This window comes from Cebus imitator, unplaced genomic scaffold (genome assembly GCF_001604975.1).
Source record: "Cebus imitator isolate Cc_AM_T3 unplaced genomic scaffold, Cebus_imitator-1.0 Scaffold39, whole genome shotgun sequence".
NCBI classification, from domain to species: domain Eukaryota; kingdom Metazoa; phylum Chordata; class Mammalia; order Primates; family Cebidae; genus Cebus; species Cebus imitator.
In genome coordinates, this window is record NW_016107354.1 from 855,994 (window position 1) to 875,933 (window position 19,940).

Below are 19,940 nucleotides of genomic sequence, written 5' to 3' on the forward strand. Positions count from 1 at the left end.
ATCCTGTCTCTAAAAAACTAATAATAATAACAAAGTCTGAGATGGCCAGGAGAGAGCCAAGAGATGTCAGGCAGGAAGCTGCCATTCATTTCAGGAACTCAGAGGAGCAGGCAGGGCTAGGTGTACAAATCCGGAGTCGTTTGAGGCCTTGGGCTGAGATGCCGCCAGTGAGAGAGGTGGTGCGGGCACAGACGGGAGGAATTTCCGCAGAGGCTGGGGCACTCTCACATCTGAATACCCCAATTCACCTCCACTGAAGCATTTGCTCTTTCAAACCCAGCCTCCGCTTCCAGATACCTCAGCTGTCAGGTGGGCTCCATCAGCTATGCTGCATGGCCTGGGGCAGGTGCCTCTTCCTCACGTCCTCTTACTCTTGTTTTTCCTCATTGATAAAAGGGGGAGAGTCATCCCAAGGTTCCTGTGAGGGTTAAACGACGCCATGCGCCAGGCTGTGGCTGGCACGCGCCGGTGTCATTGGATGGGTCTGAGAGGCACTGTGTTCCTGTAGCCCCGGGCCTGGGACCCAGGATGAGGGAAGCCCCGAATCAGGGAAGTAAGGGGAATCCAGCCTTCCTGCAGATGAGCCCAGAGCCCCAGCAGCCCAGGGGGACACAGCTGCCTCATGTCCCAATCACAGGGCCAAAAAATAAAAACCTCAAATCCACCAAAACCATGGGCCATCACATGGCAAAGCGTCCCAGCCTCTGCTGCACAGAAGGAAGGGACAGCAATCATCAGAATTGGTCCCCATCAAATCCAATGATGCTTTTTATCGCCCCTGGTGTGCTCTGTTCTGGAGAGCAGGCTTCCAAAACGCCACTGCTTCTGCAAGAGGGGGGCAGGGGAGAGGTGGTGAGGGTGGACCAAGCCCCAGCAGCAAGCATGGGAGCCTACAGACTTGAATCTGGAGGCAGAACAGGACCAGGCCAGGCGACAGCACCCAGGCAGCCATTACCCACAGCCAAGGGACCGTCTTTCGAGGGCTGAGGTCACAGAGCGCTGATCTAGAAGGGGACTCGGACCTCCCCAGTCCAGCCCTGGGGACGGCTGCTGCTTCTTGACTATCTAGCAACCAGCCTGCCTTTCTTTTTGTGGCGATCTTGAATTTCTTTATTTTTATTTATGACATATATGACACATTTCCCAAGCAATCGTGAACTCCTTCAGGGAGAATCCCTTCCTGCCCTGCTGGGGCATGTTGGTGGAAGTGGCATCAAGGTGCCCTGCCTTAGTTGGGCTGGTCCATCAGCCTTCCTCTCCTGAGACTGTTTCCAGCAGAGAGTCGCGAGGACAAATCAAGCGGCCTACGAACGCTGCCACGGCATCTCCATAAATGGCTGCTGCATGAACGAAGTGAATGAAGCTTTATGCTTTTCTCCATCTTCCCTTCTCATTTGTTCCCTTTCCCGAACGCAGCCCACAGCCTTGAGTCAGGACCCAGTTTAGGATGTAAGTCAGTCATGGTTTTGGGTGTCATGGAAGTGACCACTCACACGAAGGCCCAATCAGTCAACTCTAAGTAGGATGGCATGATCTCCCCAGAACCTCCAGTCCAAGAGGAGAATCTTTCCAGAAGAACCTCACATCCTCCTGTTCATTACCCACCCCCAAAAGAAGACCACGCCCTTGGCGGCCAGCATTCCAGGATGCTCCCTGAAACCCTTGTTCCCACAAGGCCTGTCCTCTCCTGGCCTACATGACAGTGAGTACACTCGCTACTCGAAAGACCTAAAACATAGTTACTGTTTAAAAATGTGCTAACTGAGCTAGACTCTGCTTCTGCGGCTGGAAATCTAAGAATCCTAACAGATGATTGACCCAATCTCCCATTTTTTAGCAGGCAGAAAAATCCACTCTCAGAGAAGGCAGGTAAGTTGTCCCAGGCCAGAGTCAAGACCAGAATCTGGGTCTCTAGAATCGGAAATTTCAAAGACTGCTTCTTCTGTTTCCTCTTCTTTAAAATGGGAATAACACTAACTACCTCTCAGTGGTATTAATACTATTAATAGTAACAACAATAACGGCAAAGACTGGGCATGGTGGCTCATGCCCATAATCCCAGCACTTTGGGAGGCCAAGGTGGGAGGATGGCTTGAGGCCAGGAGTTTATGACCAGCCCGGGCAACATGGTGAAACCCAGGCTCTATAAAAACATTTACAAAATTAGCCAGATGTAGTACTGTGTGCTTGTAGTCCCAGCTATTTAGGAGGCTGAGGCAGGAGGACAGCTTGAGCCCAGGGGTTTGAGGCTGCAGTGAGCTATGATCACGTAATAACAACAGCATCTTCCCAGGTCTCTCAGGAGATGATTATGAATGATGCTAAGGCCCAGCATAGCAAAGACGACGTGGCTGGCTATTCTGGCTCAGTTTAGCTCACAGCCTCTTGTGTCCAGCTTGTAAGCCGCAGGAAGGAAAAATGCCAGGCCCCTCCCCAATCTTCTTTTTTGTAAATTCTGTTGTTTGTGTTTGTTTATTGAGCCAGAGGAGTCCTGCTCTGTCACTCAGGCTGGAGTGTAGTAGTACAATCTTGGCTCACTGCAACCTCCCCTCCTAGATTCCAACGATTCTCCTGCCTCAGCCTCCCAAGTAGCTGGGACTACAGGTGTGCACCCCCACACTGGCTAATTTTGGTATTTTTAATAGAGACGGGGTTTCACCATGTGGGCCAGACTGGTCTCGAACTCCTGGCCTCAGGTGATCTGCCCGCCTCGGCCTCCCAAAGTGCTGTGATTACAGGCATGAGCCACTGTACCTGGCTCTGTTGGATATTTAAAGGAAAAATACGCTCAATGTTTGTGGAGTGTGCACCTAACGACCTTGGGGCGGCAGGGTCCTGAGAGGGTGTGGGCAAGGGTCCTGGCCCGGGCTGCCTGATGTGAACTTGGCTCCGCTACCTTCCAGCTGTGTGACCTTGGCCAAGTCACTGCCCTCCTCCACGCTGTAGTTTCTTCAACTACAAAGAACACTCATTGACCTTAATGACCCCTGAGGTCCAGCGTTTGGTGGTGACTATGGAGAACTGCAAGGTGGGTAACAGAGCAGGTGAATTGGCTCCACTAAGAAAACCCCACAGAGCAGGGGCTGGGAAACAGCTTCGGGAGAGAGTGTCAGGGGCCTCTGCCAGTACCGTTCCCCCAGGCTCCTCCCCAACTTTGCCCAAATGAACAACCCTGGTAGATTCGATTTATTTATTTAGAGACAGAATCTCACTCTGTCACCCAGGCTGGAGTGCAGTGGCACAATCTTGGCTCACTACAACCTCCACCTCCCGGGTTCAGGCGATTCTCCTGGCTCAGCCTGCTGAAGTAGCTGAGACTACAGGCATGCGCCACCACACCTGGCTAATTTTTGTATTATTAGTAGACACGGGGTTTCGCCACGTTGGCCGGGCTGGTCTCCAACTCCTGACCTCAAGTGATCTACCCGCCTCGGCCTCCCAAAGTGCTGGGATTATAGGCATGAGCCACCGTGCCTGGACTATTTTTGTTTTTGTTTTTGGAAAGAAGGTCTCCCTCTGTTGCTCAGTCTGGAACGCACTGTTGCAATCACAGCTCACTGCAGCCTCAGCCTCCCTGGGCTCAGGAGATCCTCCCACCTCGGCCTCCCAAGTAGCTGGGACTACAGGCATGAGCCATGATGCCTGGCTAATTTTTTTTGTGTTTTTTTGCAGAGACAGGGTTTTGCCTTGTTGCCCACCCTGGTCTTGGACTCCTGACCTCAAATGATCTGCCTGCCTTGACCTCCCAAAGTTCTGGGATTACAGGTGTGAGCCACTGTGCCCGGCCAGATTTTGCTGTTCTTCCCCTCCCTCCACTAATACCCTTAACTCAGACTTATCAAGGACAGAGAAAATGCATAGGAATACAAGCGATCCAGTGCCCCTCAACTCACAGCTAAGTTCCTGTTGACGAGGCGGCCCAGCTCCCCAGGAGTGGCTGTGTTCCGGATATCCACATCGTGGGGCGACACATACAGCTTCGTGTCGTTCAGATCAAAGAACTCGACTTCTGTGAGCCCCACCCACCACGAGTTGCCCCAGTTGGACAGGATCTCCATGGTCACGTAGATGGCATCTTTGATCTCCTCTGCCCTCATTCTCTGTTTGTCCTCAAAGAAGAGAAAAATAACACCAAAGGATTAAGACATGACAGGCTTGAATTCGGCTCCCTCTCTGCTACCACTGCCTTCAAAAAGTTAGTTGACCTTCAGGGTCTCAGTCTCTCCATCTGTACTATGAGGATAAGAATGGCACCCACTAGCTATGGTTATCACAGTGATTAAATGAGTTCATTCTGCAAAGCATTCAAAATAGAGTCGCTGTGTACCTGGCACTCTATCAGCATGCTGTTTGAGAGTTTACAAATAAATAAAAATGTTAAAAAGCATTGAATTCTGCCTGAATATTCACACCTCTCCCCCGCTACTCAAGTGTTCAGGACCCAGAAGCTTGTCACAACATCTGCTGAATTGAGTAGGTGTTACGAGCCGAGGCTGGGCACGGTGGCAGCATTTTGGGAGGCCAAATTGGGAGGATTCCTGAAGGCCAGGAGTTCAGGATCAGCCTTAAGCAACAAAGCGAGACCCTGGCTTTACAAAATATTTTTTTTTTTTTTTTTTTTGAGTCGGAGTTTTACTCTTGTTACCCAGGCTGGAGTGCAATGGCGCAATCTCGGCTCACCGTAACCTCCGCCTCCTGGGTTCAGGCAATTCTCCCGCCTCAGCCTCCTGAGTAGCTGGGATTACAGGCACGCGCCACCATGCCCAGCTAATTTTTTTTGTATTTTTAGTAGAGACGGGGTTTCATCATGTTGACCAGGATGGTCTCGATCTCTTGACCTCGTGATCCACCCGCCTCGGCCTCCCAAAGTGCTGGGATTACAGGCGTGAGCCACCGTGCCCGGCCCTACAAAATAATTTTTTAAAAAATGAGCTGGGCACAGTGAAACATGCCTGTAGTACCAGCTACACAGGAGGCTGAGGCAGGTGGACTGCTTGAGCCCAGGAGGTTGAGGCTGCAGTGAGCCATGTTCACACCGCTACATTCCAGGCTGGGTGAAAGACCCAGTCAAAAAAAAAAAAAAAGTTTATGGGCTGAATTTTGTCCCTTCCAAATTCATCTGTTGAAACCCTAATCCCCAGTACCTCAGAATACGACTGTCTTTGGAGATAAGGCCTTCAAACAGGTGATTAAATTAAAATGAGGCTGTGGGGTCAGTGGGAGGGCTAATCCAATCTAATTGGTGTCCTTATAAGAGGAAAGTTGGATGCACAGAGAGACACACCAGGAAATGCACACAGAAAAAGACCATCATGTGAGAGCACAGCAAGAAGGCAGCTGCTTGCAAGAGAGAGGCCTCAGGACTAAACCAAACCTGCCCACACCTGACCTTGGACTTCCAGCCTCCAGAACTGTGAGAAAACAAATCTCTGTTACTGAAGCCCCCCAGTGTGTGGTATTTTGTTATGGCAGCCTGAGCAGACTGATATAGTAGGTTACATGGCCCACCTGGCCTTGGACAAGTCACTTGACATCCCTTGGCCTGGTTGGGGAAGACGAGATGACACCATCTACGTGATAATCCTGCCACAGGCCTTAAACAAGATATCAATACCCAAGGAGGCCCTACCACGAGCCCCGGCCCTGGGTGCGCCCTGTAAGTGTCTGTTTCTTTCTGTTTCTCTCCTTCATTGATTTTAATGCCTGCCTCCTTCCCGCGTCGGCTGTCTGCTCTGAGAGCCTGCGTGAATGTCATCAATAAATGGCCACCCTTCGGAATGGCTTCCTGAGGCCCTCCGGGGCCGACTGCAGCACTGGTCGCCACGGATCAGTCACTCACAAAATGGTGCATTCCCCGCGTGCACATGCCCTCTGTTAATTAGCACCGGTAATCTGCAATGGTTCTGTGAGCAGGGAGCCGAGTAAATGAACAGCAACTGTTCCCCACTTATTTTTTTAATTAATAGCCAGCGAGATGTGCTAGTGCTCTCCGTGTGTGTTTGGAGGGGCCTTGATTGCCACATGGTGGGAATGCAGATGGGGAGGAAGGAGAGAGGTCAGCTCACAGCTCCCAGATGAAAGATAGGGCCTGTTTTGATTAGCTAGGCCCTTGACACCCACAGCTTCCTCCTTTTGCTCCATAGCCATGTGGGGTCCTGGCCAAGCCCTCTGCTGCCCTGGGTCTGAGTCCCAGGCACGCAGGGCAGGGATGAAGCTAAACTGGCCTGGCTGACTCCAGGGGACTGGGAGGTTAATGAGCTTGTGCTTGTGAGGAGCAATCCAGGGCCAGGTGAGCGGTCAGTCTGGGGGATGCCGAAGAAGTGGCCCTGTTCACCTTGCTTGTTGGTGGGAGGCAGGAGGGCCAGATGGGAGGCAGGCTGCCTCTCAGAGGGCTGCTAGAACTCCCACCCGGTGCAATCTGAAATGTGCAAATGCCTCAGCTGCGTTTGTAAATGAAAAAGCTGAAGGACCTACTCACTAAGCGTGTCACACCTTGTCTACTGCTACTCAGTGGCTCCTTCTGCGTCTGTACTGCCTGATTTCGGACCCTGCTTGGCGGTATCCCAATTTACAAAAAAATCTACAATTTTTTTTTTTTTAAATAGCCAGGTGTGCTGGGGGGCCCCTGTGGTCCCAGCTACACGGGAGGCTAAGATGGGAGGACTGACTGAGCAAGGAGTTCAAGGCTGCAGTGAGCCATGATCACACCCACTGCACACCAGCCTGGGAGACAGAACAAGGCCCTGTCTCTAAAACACATCCATTAATTAAAGTAATAAAAATAAAGCAACTACTCCATGCAGTAGGGAGCAAAGCTTTGCTTTTTCTCGATGCTGAACTTCTAGTTGATAGTGGTTGGCCTCTCTCTGCGCTGAGGTGCACGCCCTCAGAGACCTTTCCTGTTTCATGCGCACAGCGGCCTGTGGGCCATGGATTATTGACCCTATTTGAGTGCCAGGACCAGACAGCTTAAGAGGCTTGTCTAAGGTCACACAAGCTCTAAATGATGGCGCCAGATTCAAAGCTGGAAGTCCAGTCCAGGCCAAGCCAGCTCAGAGGCCTCTCTGCTCTCATAGGATTTTATGTGTGGCTTTGGGAGGACTTCACATTACGTCCTCACGGGCCAGTAGTAAGATTGGTGATCACCATACCAAATAACACTGAGAATGGCTTGGGCGAAGGTAGGGGCAGGAAGGACGTGCCGGGACACACACCTTTTAGGGCACAAAAAAATAGAGGCCAGGTGTGGTGGCTCATGCCCATAATCTTAGCTCTGTGGGAGGCCGAGCCAGGCAGGTCACTTGAGGCCAGGAGTTAGAGACCAAACTGGCCAACATGGCGAAACCCCACCTCTATTAAAAATACAAAAATTAGCCGGGTTTGGTGGCGCACACCTGTAATCCCAGCTACTGGGGAGGCTGAGACAGGGGAATCGCTTGAACCTGGGAGGTGGAGGTTGAAGTGAGCCGAGATGGCACCACTGCATTCCAGCCTGGGCAACAGAGCACGAAGGAAGGAAGGAAGGAAGGAAGAAGGAAGAAGGAAGGAAGGGGGGGAAGAGGAGAAAGGGGGAATGGGGGAAGGGAGGAGGGAGGGAGGGAGGCAGGGAGGAAGGAAGGAAGAAAGAATGGAAGGAAGGAAGGAAGGAAAATGGAATCATCATTAATCCTAGCACGCTGATGCCACAGTTCCCTTTTGTATTTTGTGTCCCAGCTCCATCAGCACACTCAATGGCCACACCTTTGCACAGCTGTTGCAATCACACTGGACTGGAAGATTGACATCCCTGTTACAGTTAGGTTGGCATGTCTTAGCGTTCCCCGTTGCGTTGTCTCGGAATGATGGCTTCCACCATTTTATACTACCGCATCGTGCTGACGGATCGTACTTTCCCGATTCACTCCACTGTTAGGAGACGACGAGGTTTAAAAAAATGTCTCTCCTACGTCCAATAATTCTGTAACGGACCTTGTTGTGCCCCTAGCTTTTTATTTCTGTTGGGTGATTTCCTTACATAAGGGAGTGGGATTACGGGGCGGAAAGACAGAAGTATTTCCAAGGTTCTTCCTAAGGTCAAGCATTCTGTTTCCCGAGAGCGTTTCACTTGTTTATCCAGCTGCCGGCCACGTGTGTGTGGCTGCCACAGCTTTATTGTAACCTTGCTAGCACTTGAGGTTATCGTCAGAAATAATTTGTCAATTCCGAGAGCAAACGGGATGCTCAGGTTGCTGCAATTTGCATTTCTTGATTGCCAGCGATGTTGGGCATTTTCCTATGAGCTTCCTCTCGTGGGGACGGGCCTCTCTCCGCTAAAGCTCCTGGCCCACCTCCTCCTTTCTCTGCTCCTACTCTCCATCACCTAATCCTCTGTGTGCTGGGGAGGAGGGGAGAGGGAGACACGGGCCGAGAGATGCTAATTTAACCACGGTCAGAGCAATCCCCACCGATGCGAAATGACTGTTCCCAGGAAGCCTTCCTGAATGTGCAGCGGAAAATCAAGTCAAGGCTCTCACCTCTGCGTCTGAAACTTGCTCCTTGGTTGCTGAAACCGCCCTGCTGAGATGGGCAGAGTCACTTTCGACGGCCTGGGGGACTTTCAGAAGCTTCTGCTGCTGTCTGAAAGGGATTTGGTTTTAGCAAACAGGTAGCAGTAAATGACACACAAAAGAACATTCCAGTCAAAGGTGCCACACTGACATTTCCTTCTCGGGGACAGGAAATGATTTGAAGAGGAAGTATGTACTCTGCATCCAGTTCAAAGGCAAGGGCAGGCTTGCCGTTTTTCCCCCTTTATAAATGGCTGTACAATTAGTGATGGAATCAGAGCCAGCTGGGGAAACACTATTTGAGGCAAGGTGGCCAAGTGACCTCCCTAAGCTTAGAACTTGGGAGTCAAGAGCAGGGGTCAGCCGAACTAAGGCCTGCAAGTCAAATCCAGCCCACGGCCTGTTTTCGTACCGCCAGTGAACTAAGGATGGTTTATGTTTTTAAAAGGTTGTACAAAGAAACAAACTATAACAACGACAGCAACAAAACCAGCCGAAAAGCGTATTTACTATCTGGCCTTGACCCCTGGGCTGGAGAGCTGCCCGGCAGCTCCGGTTTCTGAGGACATGGGCATTCTAAACCCAGCAGAGCATGCCTTCATCACTTGCAAACGTGCCCACGTGTGCAGTTTACAGCTGGGTACCCCCAAGACCCTGAAGCACAAAGGATCTTGATGCTGAGGAAAGAAACATTTGGCGAAGCGCATGCTGTCTGTAATAAACTGCATCAGATGTAAAACATCCTCATGACCTAGCCTTTTCTCTCTCTCTTTTTTTTTTTGAGATGAAGTTTCACTCTGTTTTTGTAGAGTCTGTGAGCTAAGAATGGTTTATGCTTTTAAAAGGTACAAAGAACCTTTGTGCTCAGGCTGGAGTGCAATGGCGCAGTCTCGGCTCACTACAACCTCCGCCGCCTCAGGGTTTCAAGCGATTGTCCTGCCTCAGCCTCCCAAGTAGCTGGGGTTACAGGCATGCGCCACCACGCTCAGATGATTTTTGTATTTTTAGTAGAGATGGAGTTTTCACCATGTTGGCCAGACTGGTCTTGAACTCCTGACCTCAGGTGATTTGCCCGTCTCGGCCTCCCAAAGTGCTGGGATCACAGGTGTGAGCCACTTTGCCTGTCCACAGCAGGGGTTTCCCTGCTAGTTCTTATTATGGCCACGATGGCACACGGCCCTGATTTCCACCTGAGGCCTGAAAAGTGTTAGAAGAATGGATGGCGTTGCCTTTAGCCTATTCAGTTTTCCTGTAAGTTATAATAAAGGACTCCCTCTAGGTGGACACAGACCTGGAGGCACACAGCTTGGCTAGTGAATTCCTTCTTCATGCAGAAAAGCCACCACCCCCTTTCTGGGCTGATATGGCCCTAGGTCAGGCCCCGAGCTTAGTGACCAGCAAGCAGACTGGATTTCAGCCCCTTCTTCCCCTCAGCCAGGCACTTTGCGCAGTATACAACATGCACAGCTGTGCACAGCAGCCCTGGGAGTGTGTCTGTGTGCCGTGGCATGCCAGAAACTACAGGCTCAGCCCAGTGCATCTTTCTGAAGATCTATTTTGTCTGAAGACTAGAGGGAAGGCTTTATTTTGATAATAAAACCTGACAGTTCCAATAACTGCTGCTACATGTTAATGGAAAAGCATGCTGAGTTTGAACAAACTTTTAACAGAGAAAAGGAGCTTCGAAGGATGCTGCTGTGGGCCAGCCTCGCCCCCTAGACCAGCTGGGAAACAAGTTGGACACCCTGTGCTGCATGGGGTATTCCGCTGGAAACCTGAAGAGGTTCACGTTACACAGGTTGGGGCCAAATTGACCAAGCCAAGAGCCATTTGCCTGAAAGAAATCAAGTCAGTTTGAGTGCTTTAGGGCTGGAGGGAGAGAAAGAGTACCGTCTAAAGGAATAGTTTAAAAGAGTTTGGGGCCACACGTGGTGGCTCACGCCTGTAATCCCAGTACTTAGGGAGGCCAAGGTGGGTGGACTGCTTGAGCCCAGGAGTTGGAGACCAGCCTGGGCAACATTGTGAGACCTTATCTCTACAAAAAAGTACAAAAATGAGCTGGGTAGGTGGCACACACCTGTGACCCCAACTACTCGGGAGGCTGAGGCTGGAGGATCATTTTAACCCAGAGTTTGAGGCTGCAGTGAGCTGTTTTTGCTACCATACTCCAGCCCGGGCAACAGAGCGAGATCCTGTCTTAAAGAGAGAAATAGGGGTTCTGAAAAAACACAGGAACCCTCATGAAGAAGATCCCCACGGCTGCACTGCTACGGGGTTTGGGTTTGGCCTCGGCCTTGGTGGTACCTGCTTCCCAGAAGTCCAGTTCTGTCGATGGCCTGGTCGATGGCTCTGGCTCCCCCTGCTGCCCCGGCCGGCCTCTGAGTGGTGGTCGCCGTGGTGATGGGAAGTCCCTGAGGATGGAAAGGCTAATTAAACAGATGTTTCAGGCAACACTCCTGGCCCAAGACACAGGAGGGTCATGGTCAAGGGCAGGCCTGCTCAGGCTGACAGTCCCTTTGTAGGAAACAGGAACAGGAACGTGAGGGTGACAGCAGCTGCCTGGGGCTTCTGTCTAGAACCCGTCACACCAACTCAGCTTCTGATGATCTGGGCGCTCCCAGGAAACAATCCACTTCGATGAGCTACTGGAAACCTTTTTTCATCAAAATGCTTCACTGGCCAGACATGACGGTTTATGCTTGTAACCGTAGCATTTTGGGAGGCTGAGGCAGGAGGATCACTTGAGCCCAGGAGTTTGAGGCTGCAGTGAGCTACGATCGTGCCACTGCACTCCAGCCTGGGTAACTGCCTCAAAAAACTAAAAAATATCCTGTTACCATCTCAACGGAGCCCCTGTTCTGCTTTGTACAAAGTAAGCAGACTCCGTGGAGAATTCCAGTAACAGCATTAGGCCCTTTCATTTTTAATTCTCTGAGTCCTTTCCCCTTCTTTTTCATTTATCATCGATGCTAGAAATGTGCCCTGCTGTCCGTCTGCAGATGATTTTAGTCCCCGGAATCTCTGTGGGTCAGGAATTAGGTCATCCAGAAATTCCGGACCTGGGCAGTACTGCAGGCCTGTCAGAAACACTGGCTAGCGGCAGACGAGGGTGACGGGAACTGGCGGGACAAGGGGTATCAATGCAAACAGCAAACAGCTCCAGTGCTCTGGGGTGTGACCTCACACCGGCCCTACCTAGGCTCTGTCTCCCTCCTCTTCCTCCATCCCTTCTTGCCCGCCTCACAAAGGGTGTCTTCCTGCCCCTTGATCAGGCTGGGCTCGTTCCCATCTCAAAGCTTTTCCCCTGTTCCTTCCACCTGGAATGCCGTTCCCTGTTGCTGGTGCCTTCTGAACAGGCAGGGCTCAGCTCAGATGGGACATGCCTTCCAAGGGGCACCCAGGACCACCCCGTCAGAGACAGACACACCCTGTCATTCTCTCGAATATTAGCAGCTGTGATTGTCATCGGGTGTCACCCTGTTTATGTATGGCTTTATTTGCTGTTGCCTGTAAGCTGCGTGGGGCCGGGGCTCACCTGCCTCAGCTGCCTCGGTACTCGGAGCACACGGCACAGACCCGGGTAAAACCTAGCAAAGACAGTCCTGGGCATTTCACTAATTCACATCCTTATTTGCTGGGACCAAATTTGCTGAGATATACTTAATTAACCTAGATAGATACAGATACAAAAATGCATTTATTCAAGGAAGTAAGGTCTGTTTTTGCATTGTCCTGTCAATAAACAGAAATATAGGCCGGGCGTGGTGGCTCATGCCTGTAATCCCAGCACTTTGGGAGGCCGAGGCAGGCGGATCACTTGAAGTCAGGAGTTCGAGACAAGACTGAGCAACATGGTGAAACCCCGTCTCTATTAAAAATACAAAAATTAGCCAGGTGTGGTGGCGGGCACCTGTAATCCCGCTACTTGGGAGGCTGAGGTGGGAGAATCACTTGAACCCGGGAGGCAGAAGTTGCAGTGAGCCGAGACTGCACCACTGCACTCCTGCCTGGGCGACAGAGTGAGACTCTGTCTCAAAAAAAAAAAAAAAAAAAAAATAGAAATAAAACAACAGTTTGAGTCAGCAGGCCTGGGTGAATTCTGGTGTCAACTCGTGACCTTGGGTAAGCCATGCCAGCCCCGGTCTCCCTATCTATGACACGAGTGCTCAGGGCACACGGTGAGGACCTGGTGGGACAGCATGAAGGATGCGCCCTGGAGGCCAGCGGGCACTATGTACATGCGTGGGGCTTTGCCACTCATTGCTGCCTGGCACTGACCTCAAGGGTGTCTTCCTCTTTCTTCAGCTGACTGGTCCATGGTCTTGCTGGTGGTCCCTCTGCATCCTGGAAGGATGTGATCATATGTGATGCTGGAGCAAAGCCATTCACTCCACACTGTTCATAGAAACATGAGGGCACAGAGAAGGGCAGGGACTTTCTCAAGGTGCCATAGACGTAAAGATCAGGGGCAAGGTCAGAGGTCTGGGAAAACAGACAGTGGGTGCTGCTCGATGGACACCCAAAGAGCAGCCCCAAGATAGAGCCTGGGGAACAACCAGTGCTGATGACGGGGCCCTGGGCTTGCAGGCAGGCAGACCTCAACCACTTCCAAAGATGTGATCACCTTGTCCTTGAGAGAAGCAGGCCACCCTGTTTCTCTGGGTGCTGGTGGCCACATCTGTGAATTGAGGCAATGAAACCAGCCCTGCATATTTCAGGGCTACTGTAAGCATCGAGGGGACAAGCTAAAAAAAAGGATTTCACCAGGCAAGTCACAGACCAAGCTCCTGAGAAAGGAAGGGCAAACCACGTTATACCCAATGCCTCCAGCTCACCAAGGTCCCTGCTCCCCCAATCATTTATCTTCCTGTTGGCTGCTCAAAGCAAAAGGCAGCACATGGAAACTCAAGCCCCTGGAGGCCCAGAGAGGTTTTGTGAACAAGTGAAGTGGGCCAAGGGCAGGACGACGGGGAGCAGTGAGGACTGCAGACGCCTGAAGGGCCCATGCTCGGGAATGAGACCTCCCCTGGGAAGCCAGAGCTTGTTCTTTACTCCATTCTTCACTGACCCACCGGCTTGCAACCCTGATCTAAGGTATCCAGGGTTTGCAGGGAAATCAGCAAGGACTGGAGGCAGATTAGCACCCAGCTTAGGCTTTGTGAAATAAACAAAGGGCTGAAAGAAGGTGGAAAAAAGGGGAGCCTTAGCAGGTCAGTGGGTGACTGTGAACGTCGGAAACATGGATGAGTCTGCGGTCAGCGATGCCCCCTATGCCTCTCTCTTCTGCCCACTTGCTCTTCTCAACAGCAGCTATGGGGAGCGTACCCTGGTTCCTCTCCCTGTCCCCAGTGCACCTGCAGTGGGCTGGCTGGCTGCTCAGCCTTTCTGCTGAGGAGCACCCTCTGCAGGGCCGCGTTCTCCACCTGGATGGCTCGGAGCACAGCAGAGGCGTCTTCCTCTGAGTCCTCAGCCTGGAAAAGAGTTTTGCGGGTTGCAGACGGGGGTCTCTCTCGCCGGCTTCCAGGTCCTGAGGGCAGAAGACAGGAGGATGCTCCTTTAGATTATGTTCTCCGAGCGCAGCTCAAAATCTGTTAGACCCCAATTGAGGAACATTCTATAAAACAACTGGCCTGTACTCTCCAAAAATGTCAAGGTCGTAAAAGACAAAGAAAACGGTTCCAGATTAAAGGAGACTAGGCAGACACAGCGGCTGAATGCAGCAATGGCCTTGGGGACTTGGTCCTGGGGAAGGGGCAGCGCTGTAAAGAACATTACTGTGGCAACTGGGAAAATTCAAATACAGTCTATGGCTTAGACAGTAGTATTCTATTAATGCTAAATGTCCTGAATTTCATTAGTGTACTCTGGTGATGTAAAACGAATGCCCTTGATTTTAGGAGATATATACTGCAGTGTTCAGGGGTAAAGGGGAATGATGTCTGCCACTTAAATAGCTTACAAACACACACACACACGCACATGCACATGCACACACACACGCACACACACAGAGTTCAGGGGTAAATGGGAATGATGTCTGCCACTTCATCTCAAATAGCTTACACACATACATGCACACATACACACACGCACACACAGCATGGCGATTCCTCAAAGAGCAAAAAACAGAATTACCATTTGATGCAGAAATCCCATTATATTTGGGATATACTGGGTATCTACCCAAAGGGTTATAAATCATCCGTGCTCACTTCGGCAGAACATATACTAAAATTGGAACGATACAGAGGAATATAAATCATCCTACCATAGATGCACATGTATGTTCATCTAGCACTGTTCACAATAGCAAAGACATGGAATCAACCTAAATGCCCATCAGCAGTGGACTGGATAAAGAAAATGCGGAGGCTGGGTGCAGTGGCTCATGCCTGTAATGTCAGAACTTTGGGAGGCAAGAGCCTCTTCCCCTTGTGCCTCACCAGTCCGGGGGCTGGGATGGAACAAGGCGCCTCTGAGATAGTGTGGAAGCTCATCTCACAGCCTGTGAGCGGGTAGGACGATCTGTCCTTGGCCGTGCAGCCCTACACTCACTTCTTCTTGGACAAGGAGATTCACAAAGGCATCTTTCTCCAGTAGGGACCAGTTCTATCCACACAGACGCTTTTGCCCCTGAGTGTCTTTCATTTGGGAGGAAATGCTCCTCCAGCAACATGATCATCCCGTGCTGCCCGGGCCCTTTGGGGCTTATTATGCTAAGAAGCTGCTTCTGAAAATTAAATTACCCTTTCTCCAAGTGAAGGTCAATGCTGCAGCTCCGCTACCAGAGCTTTCCCCACCCTGGCTTCCCAGAACCGTCCTACATGGCACCCGAGTTCTCCAAAATCACATTCCCTCTGTGCGCTCCCTCACTGCGCACACACGTGCGCACGAGGTAACCACCTTTTAATTCTTTTTGATGCTCTCATTGCTCACTTGGGCGAATGCTGGCCTGAGCACCCCAGGATGGTGGATTTATTCCCAACGCAGATCGAAAGGATGGTGGATCTGTTCGCAGAGTCAATTTGTGCCACCAGCAAAAGCCAAATGGCACATTTTAACTTCCCCTAAACTGCTCTTTTCTGGTTGAGAACCATCCCTCTTCTGGTAACTTCACTTTCTCTTCGCTTCACCAGTGCTTGGCTTTCTTCTTTCTCACATAAAAACAAAAGGTGTATCAATTCAGGAGATTTACCATGAATGCAACACATGTCACACAGAAGACGTGAGGGCACGCGGCCACTGGTCGGCTCACCAGCCACCAGCTGTGACTTGAAAGCTCAAATTCAGAGGCTCAGCAAAATTACCCCTTACTACATGCAAGGGGCCTTGGAGGTCACCTGGGAAGCCACCAAAATGGTGAATATGAAATCTAAGGACAACAAGGGTCTATTATAGCAATCATAAATCAGTAGCCCACAGGCATAACCTGCCTACAGAGATGTATTGTGTCACTTTCCCTTTTTTTAGAAAAATTGAAAATAGATGCCAANAAAAAAAAAAAAAAAAAAAAAAGGAAATCCACCTGAAAATTGGGATTCCTGGCATCTCCTGAAAAATAATACCATCTGGCAACCCTGGAACCGTATTCGTATGTGAGAACCGGGAACCATTGGCTGGAGCTGGGTGATAGAGCCCCCTTTCAACGGGGCCAAAGTGCTTCAGTTTCCACAATGCACCCTACTCCCTGTGGTCACGTGCCTGGTACGTCTTGAAGCTGTACATTATGTTGCATGGCAAAAAGTCCAAGGAAATGGTAGATGTAGCCCTGTTTTGTCTTCAGATTCCACACTCACTTCTAAAAGCCAAGAGGGAGGGGGGAAGGGAGAGTGTGCCCTGGGACAATGTTCTAGGCCTGGGTACTCCAAAGCCTCCATGCATTTCAAATTGGGCCAACGTTATCAGGCGACCTGCTTCCCATGGCATAGGAAACCGCAACAGGTGGCCACGTATTCCTCCCACCCCTGTATGTGGACTGCTGCAATGTGATTTTGTGGCATTTCCTATTAAGAGGTGGTGTCGGTTTTTCTAGCTGAGCTTGGCCTGGTGACTTTCATTTTATTTATTTATTTTTCCTATCTATCTATCTGTCTATCTATCTATCTGAGATGGAGTCTCACTCTATCACCCAGGCTGGAGTGCCGTGGAATGATTATGACTCACTGCAGCCTTGACTTCCCTGGGATCAAGTCATCTTCCTGCCTCAGCCTCTTGTGTAGCTGGGACCACAGGCATGGATCACATTGCCCAGCTAGCGTTTTTTTTTTATTATTATTTGTAGAGATGACGTCTCACTTTGTTGCCCAGGCTTGAACTCCTAGGTCAAGTGATCCTCTCACCTTGGCCTCCCAAAGTGCTGGGCTTACAGGCATGAGGCACTGCAGCTGGCCTTGCCTGATGACTTTAGCAATCATAACCAAGCAGTCTTTAAAAAGCACCCAGACGTGGGCTTGTCCTCTCTTGCTGCCCTGAGAGCACCAGTGCTAGAGAATAAGACTCCATTAGGCCAAGATGGGCTGTCCCAGCCAAGGTCCTCAGGACAAACAAAACTGCCAGACATGTGAGTAAGGCTGTCCTAGACCATCTGGCCCAGCCACCTGCTAGCTCACTACAGAACAGCCCAGTCCACCCACAGCCTTATGAGCAATCATAAAACGCTTGCTGTTTTAAGCTACTACATTTTGGGGTGGGTTGTCAGGCAGTAATAGCTGACAGACCTGGCTTGTCAAGGCCTGTGTTCTTCTCATCTGTAAAGCTTCTTGCGGGACTTTTCTTGATGGCAGGCGCTGTCTGTAGCCCTAACCCTCTTCCATCTGCCACGGTCTCTCCTTGAGCCCAGGAGTGCATGTGATTTTCTGGGACAGCAATCAAGCCCTCCAGACTAAACGACTTCAACTCTTAGGTGTTACAGTTCATTGCTTCACGCTGCCTCTGTAGAATCTGCAGCAAAATGTCCTATGTGGTTGATTTTTTTTTTTTTTTTTTTTTTTTTTTTTTTTGTTTTTTTTTTTTTTTTTTTTTTTTTTTTTTTGAGATGGACTCTCACTACTCACCCAGGCTGGAGTGCAGTGGTGTGATCTCGGCTCACCGCAACCTCCACCTCCCAGGTTCAAGTGATTCTCCTACCTCAGCCTCCTGAATAGCTGGGACTACAGGTGCGTGCCACCACACTCAGCTAATTTTTGTACTTTTAGTAGAGATGGGGTTCTGACATGTTGGCCAGGCTGGTCTCAAACACCTGACCTCAAGTGATCTGCGTGCCTTGGCCTCCGCAGATGCTGGGACGACAGGCATGAGCCACCACGCCTGGCCACCTATGTGGTTCGTTTTTATATGAAATGGACAGCAGTGGCTTTTGTCTACCTGGCACCATGATCTTCATAGCACCTACAGTTTCCTTCAGGGAACCATTCTTTCCTCACCCTTCTCAGTCTTTTGGGTGGATATGGCCCCACTCCTGGCTCAGCCTGGCCCATGCCAGACTCTCCCTGACCATGGAGAACGGAGGCTGGTTCAGGAGACAGCTGGTTCTTGAACTCGCACTGGAACTAAGAAAAGAAGTGCCTCTTTCACCTGGGGGTTGTCAAAGCAGGTAAAGGAAGCCTGGAGCCTGGCCACAAATGGAATGGCTGCCTGGTATTAACTAGAGAAGTGGGTCTCAATGTGTGTTCTCTAAACCAGTAACGTCAGGATCACCTGGGAACTTGCTAGGAATTAAAACACGTACCTCCACCTCAGACACACTGAAGCAGAATTCTGGGACTGGGGTCCCACAATATGATTATTTATTTATTTTCTGAGATACAGTCTCGCTCTGTTGCCAGGCTGGAGTGCAATGGTGCTATCTCAGTTCACTGCAACCTCCACCTCCCGGGTTCAAACAATTCTCCTGCCTCAGCTCCCCGAGTAGCTTGGACTACAGGCGCCCAGCTAATTTTTGTATATTTAGTAGAGAAGGGATTTCACCATATTGGTCAGGCTGGTCTTGAACTCCTGACCTTAGGTGATCCACCCTCCTCAGCCTCCCAAAGGGCTGGGATTATAGGTGTGAGCAACTGCACCCGGGCAATCTGATTATTTTAATTATTATTTTATTTAATAAAGAAATAGAGACAAGGTCTCACTATACTGCCTATGCTAGTCTCGAACTCTTGGGCTCAAATGAGCCTCCTGCCTTGGCCTCCCAAGGTGCTAGGATTACAGGTGTGAGCCACCACGCCTGGCCCACAATCTGTGTTTTGATTGGCTTTGCAAGTAATTCTGATGCACGTCCAAGTTTGGGAACCACTGGACTAGAGGGGTGTAAGGCTAAGTGATGAAACAGCTTCCTGAGAGACCATCTGAGCACCAGGATCCCACCATCCCTGAGGCCAAATCTACAATCCTGGAATTTTTAGGTCTGTGAGCAAGACATTCTCCTCTGTTGCTCAGGCCGATCTGGGGTTTCTGTCACTTGCTGTTAATGAACGCTGGCTAATGTATTATGAGATTCTGGACTTTGGCAGAATGGCCTTGCTGTTGCAGGTTTTCCAGACAGAAACGCTAACTACAGGGCTGTCAAGGTCCTCTAATTCATTCACACTGAGGGGTGTTACTTTGTTTCTGTGGTTGGCAGCTTGTCTGGGAAAAGTGGCTCAGATGTATCACTTCCCTAGAGCACTCTGACAACTTGGACAGTAAACTTTCTGCATTAAAGACTAATGTTCTTTCACCCTCGAGAAGACAGCAGGTTCTAGAAGGAGACTGTATTAGCTTTTTGGGAAGGCTTATGGATCGAGGCTGGAATAATACAGGACATGAAGCCCTTTCATCAGAACTAGGGACAGCTGCAGTGATAGAAAGGGATGACGCGCTCTTGGAGTTGCATCACACGCACATTTAATTGACACAAATTCAATTTTATGGGCTTAGTCGAAGAAAAAGGGGCAAGGGGAGAAACAAGTCTTTCTGGGGTGCAGGCAAAAGGTTATACTTCTGGAACAGCAGACTATCTAATTCGGACCAACCTCTCCCTGAAACACAACTAGGAAGCCTAGAAAATATTTACAAGTATTAAAAAATCTATTTGAAAAAGGAGATCTGTTTGAAGGCAGGGAGAGTGAATAGGGCTGTGAAGAGTCACAGGGGTGATAGCAGACTGGAGAAGGGGACTCAAGAGATGTGGACGCGGCATCTTGGAGGTCTTTCCTCTTAAGGTGCTACTGATTCTGATGAGAGCTGCCACAAGGCTGGGAAGCTGAGCAGAGCCTGCAACAGGCTCGGAGACTACAGTCTGAGAGTGAGGGTAACCTGGAAGCAGCCAGGGGTAAAGGGTACAGAAAGGTTAACAATGTGAGCAAATCCAAATTACTACTGATTAAATAAAATAATAGGCTGGGTTCGGTGGCTCACGCC

At 50.3% G+C, this 19,940-nt stretch overlaps 1 protein-coding gene across 1 annotated transcript in view; it reads right to left on the reverse strand.

The window, feature by feature from the left end:
- LOC108302183 (katanin-interacting protein) overlaps positions 1-19,940 on the reverse strand; it is a 110,241-nt gene that overhangs the window by 65,409 nt on the left and 24,892 nt on the right. Inside the window, exons 4-8 of the mRNA XM_037737566.1 lie at positions 13,901-14,073; positions 12,825-12,890; positions 10,851-10,957; positions 8,514-8,616; positions 3,894-4,109 (exon numbers count right to left, since the gene is read on the reverse strand). Coding sequence (XP_037593494.1) covers positions 3,894-4,109; positions 8,514-8,616; positions 10,851-10,957; positions 12,825-12,890; positions 13,901-14,073 — 665 coding nt within the window. The remainder of the gene's footprint in view (positions 1-3,893; positions 4,110-8,513; positions 8,617-10,850; positions 10,958-12,824; positions 12,891-13,900; positions 14,074-19,940) is intronic.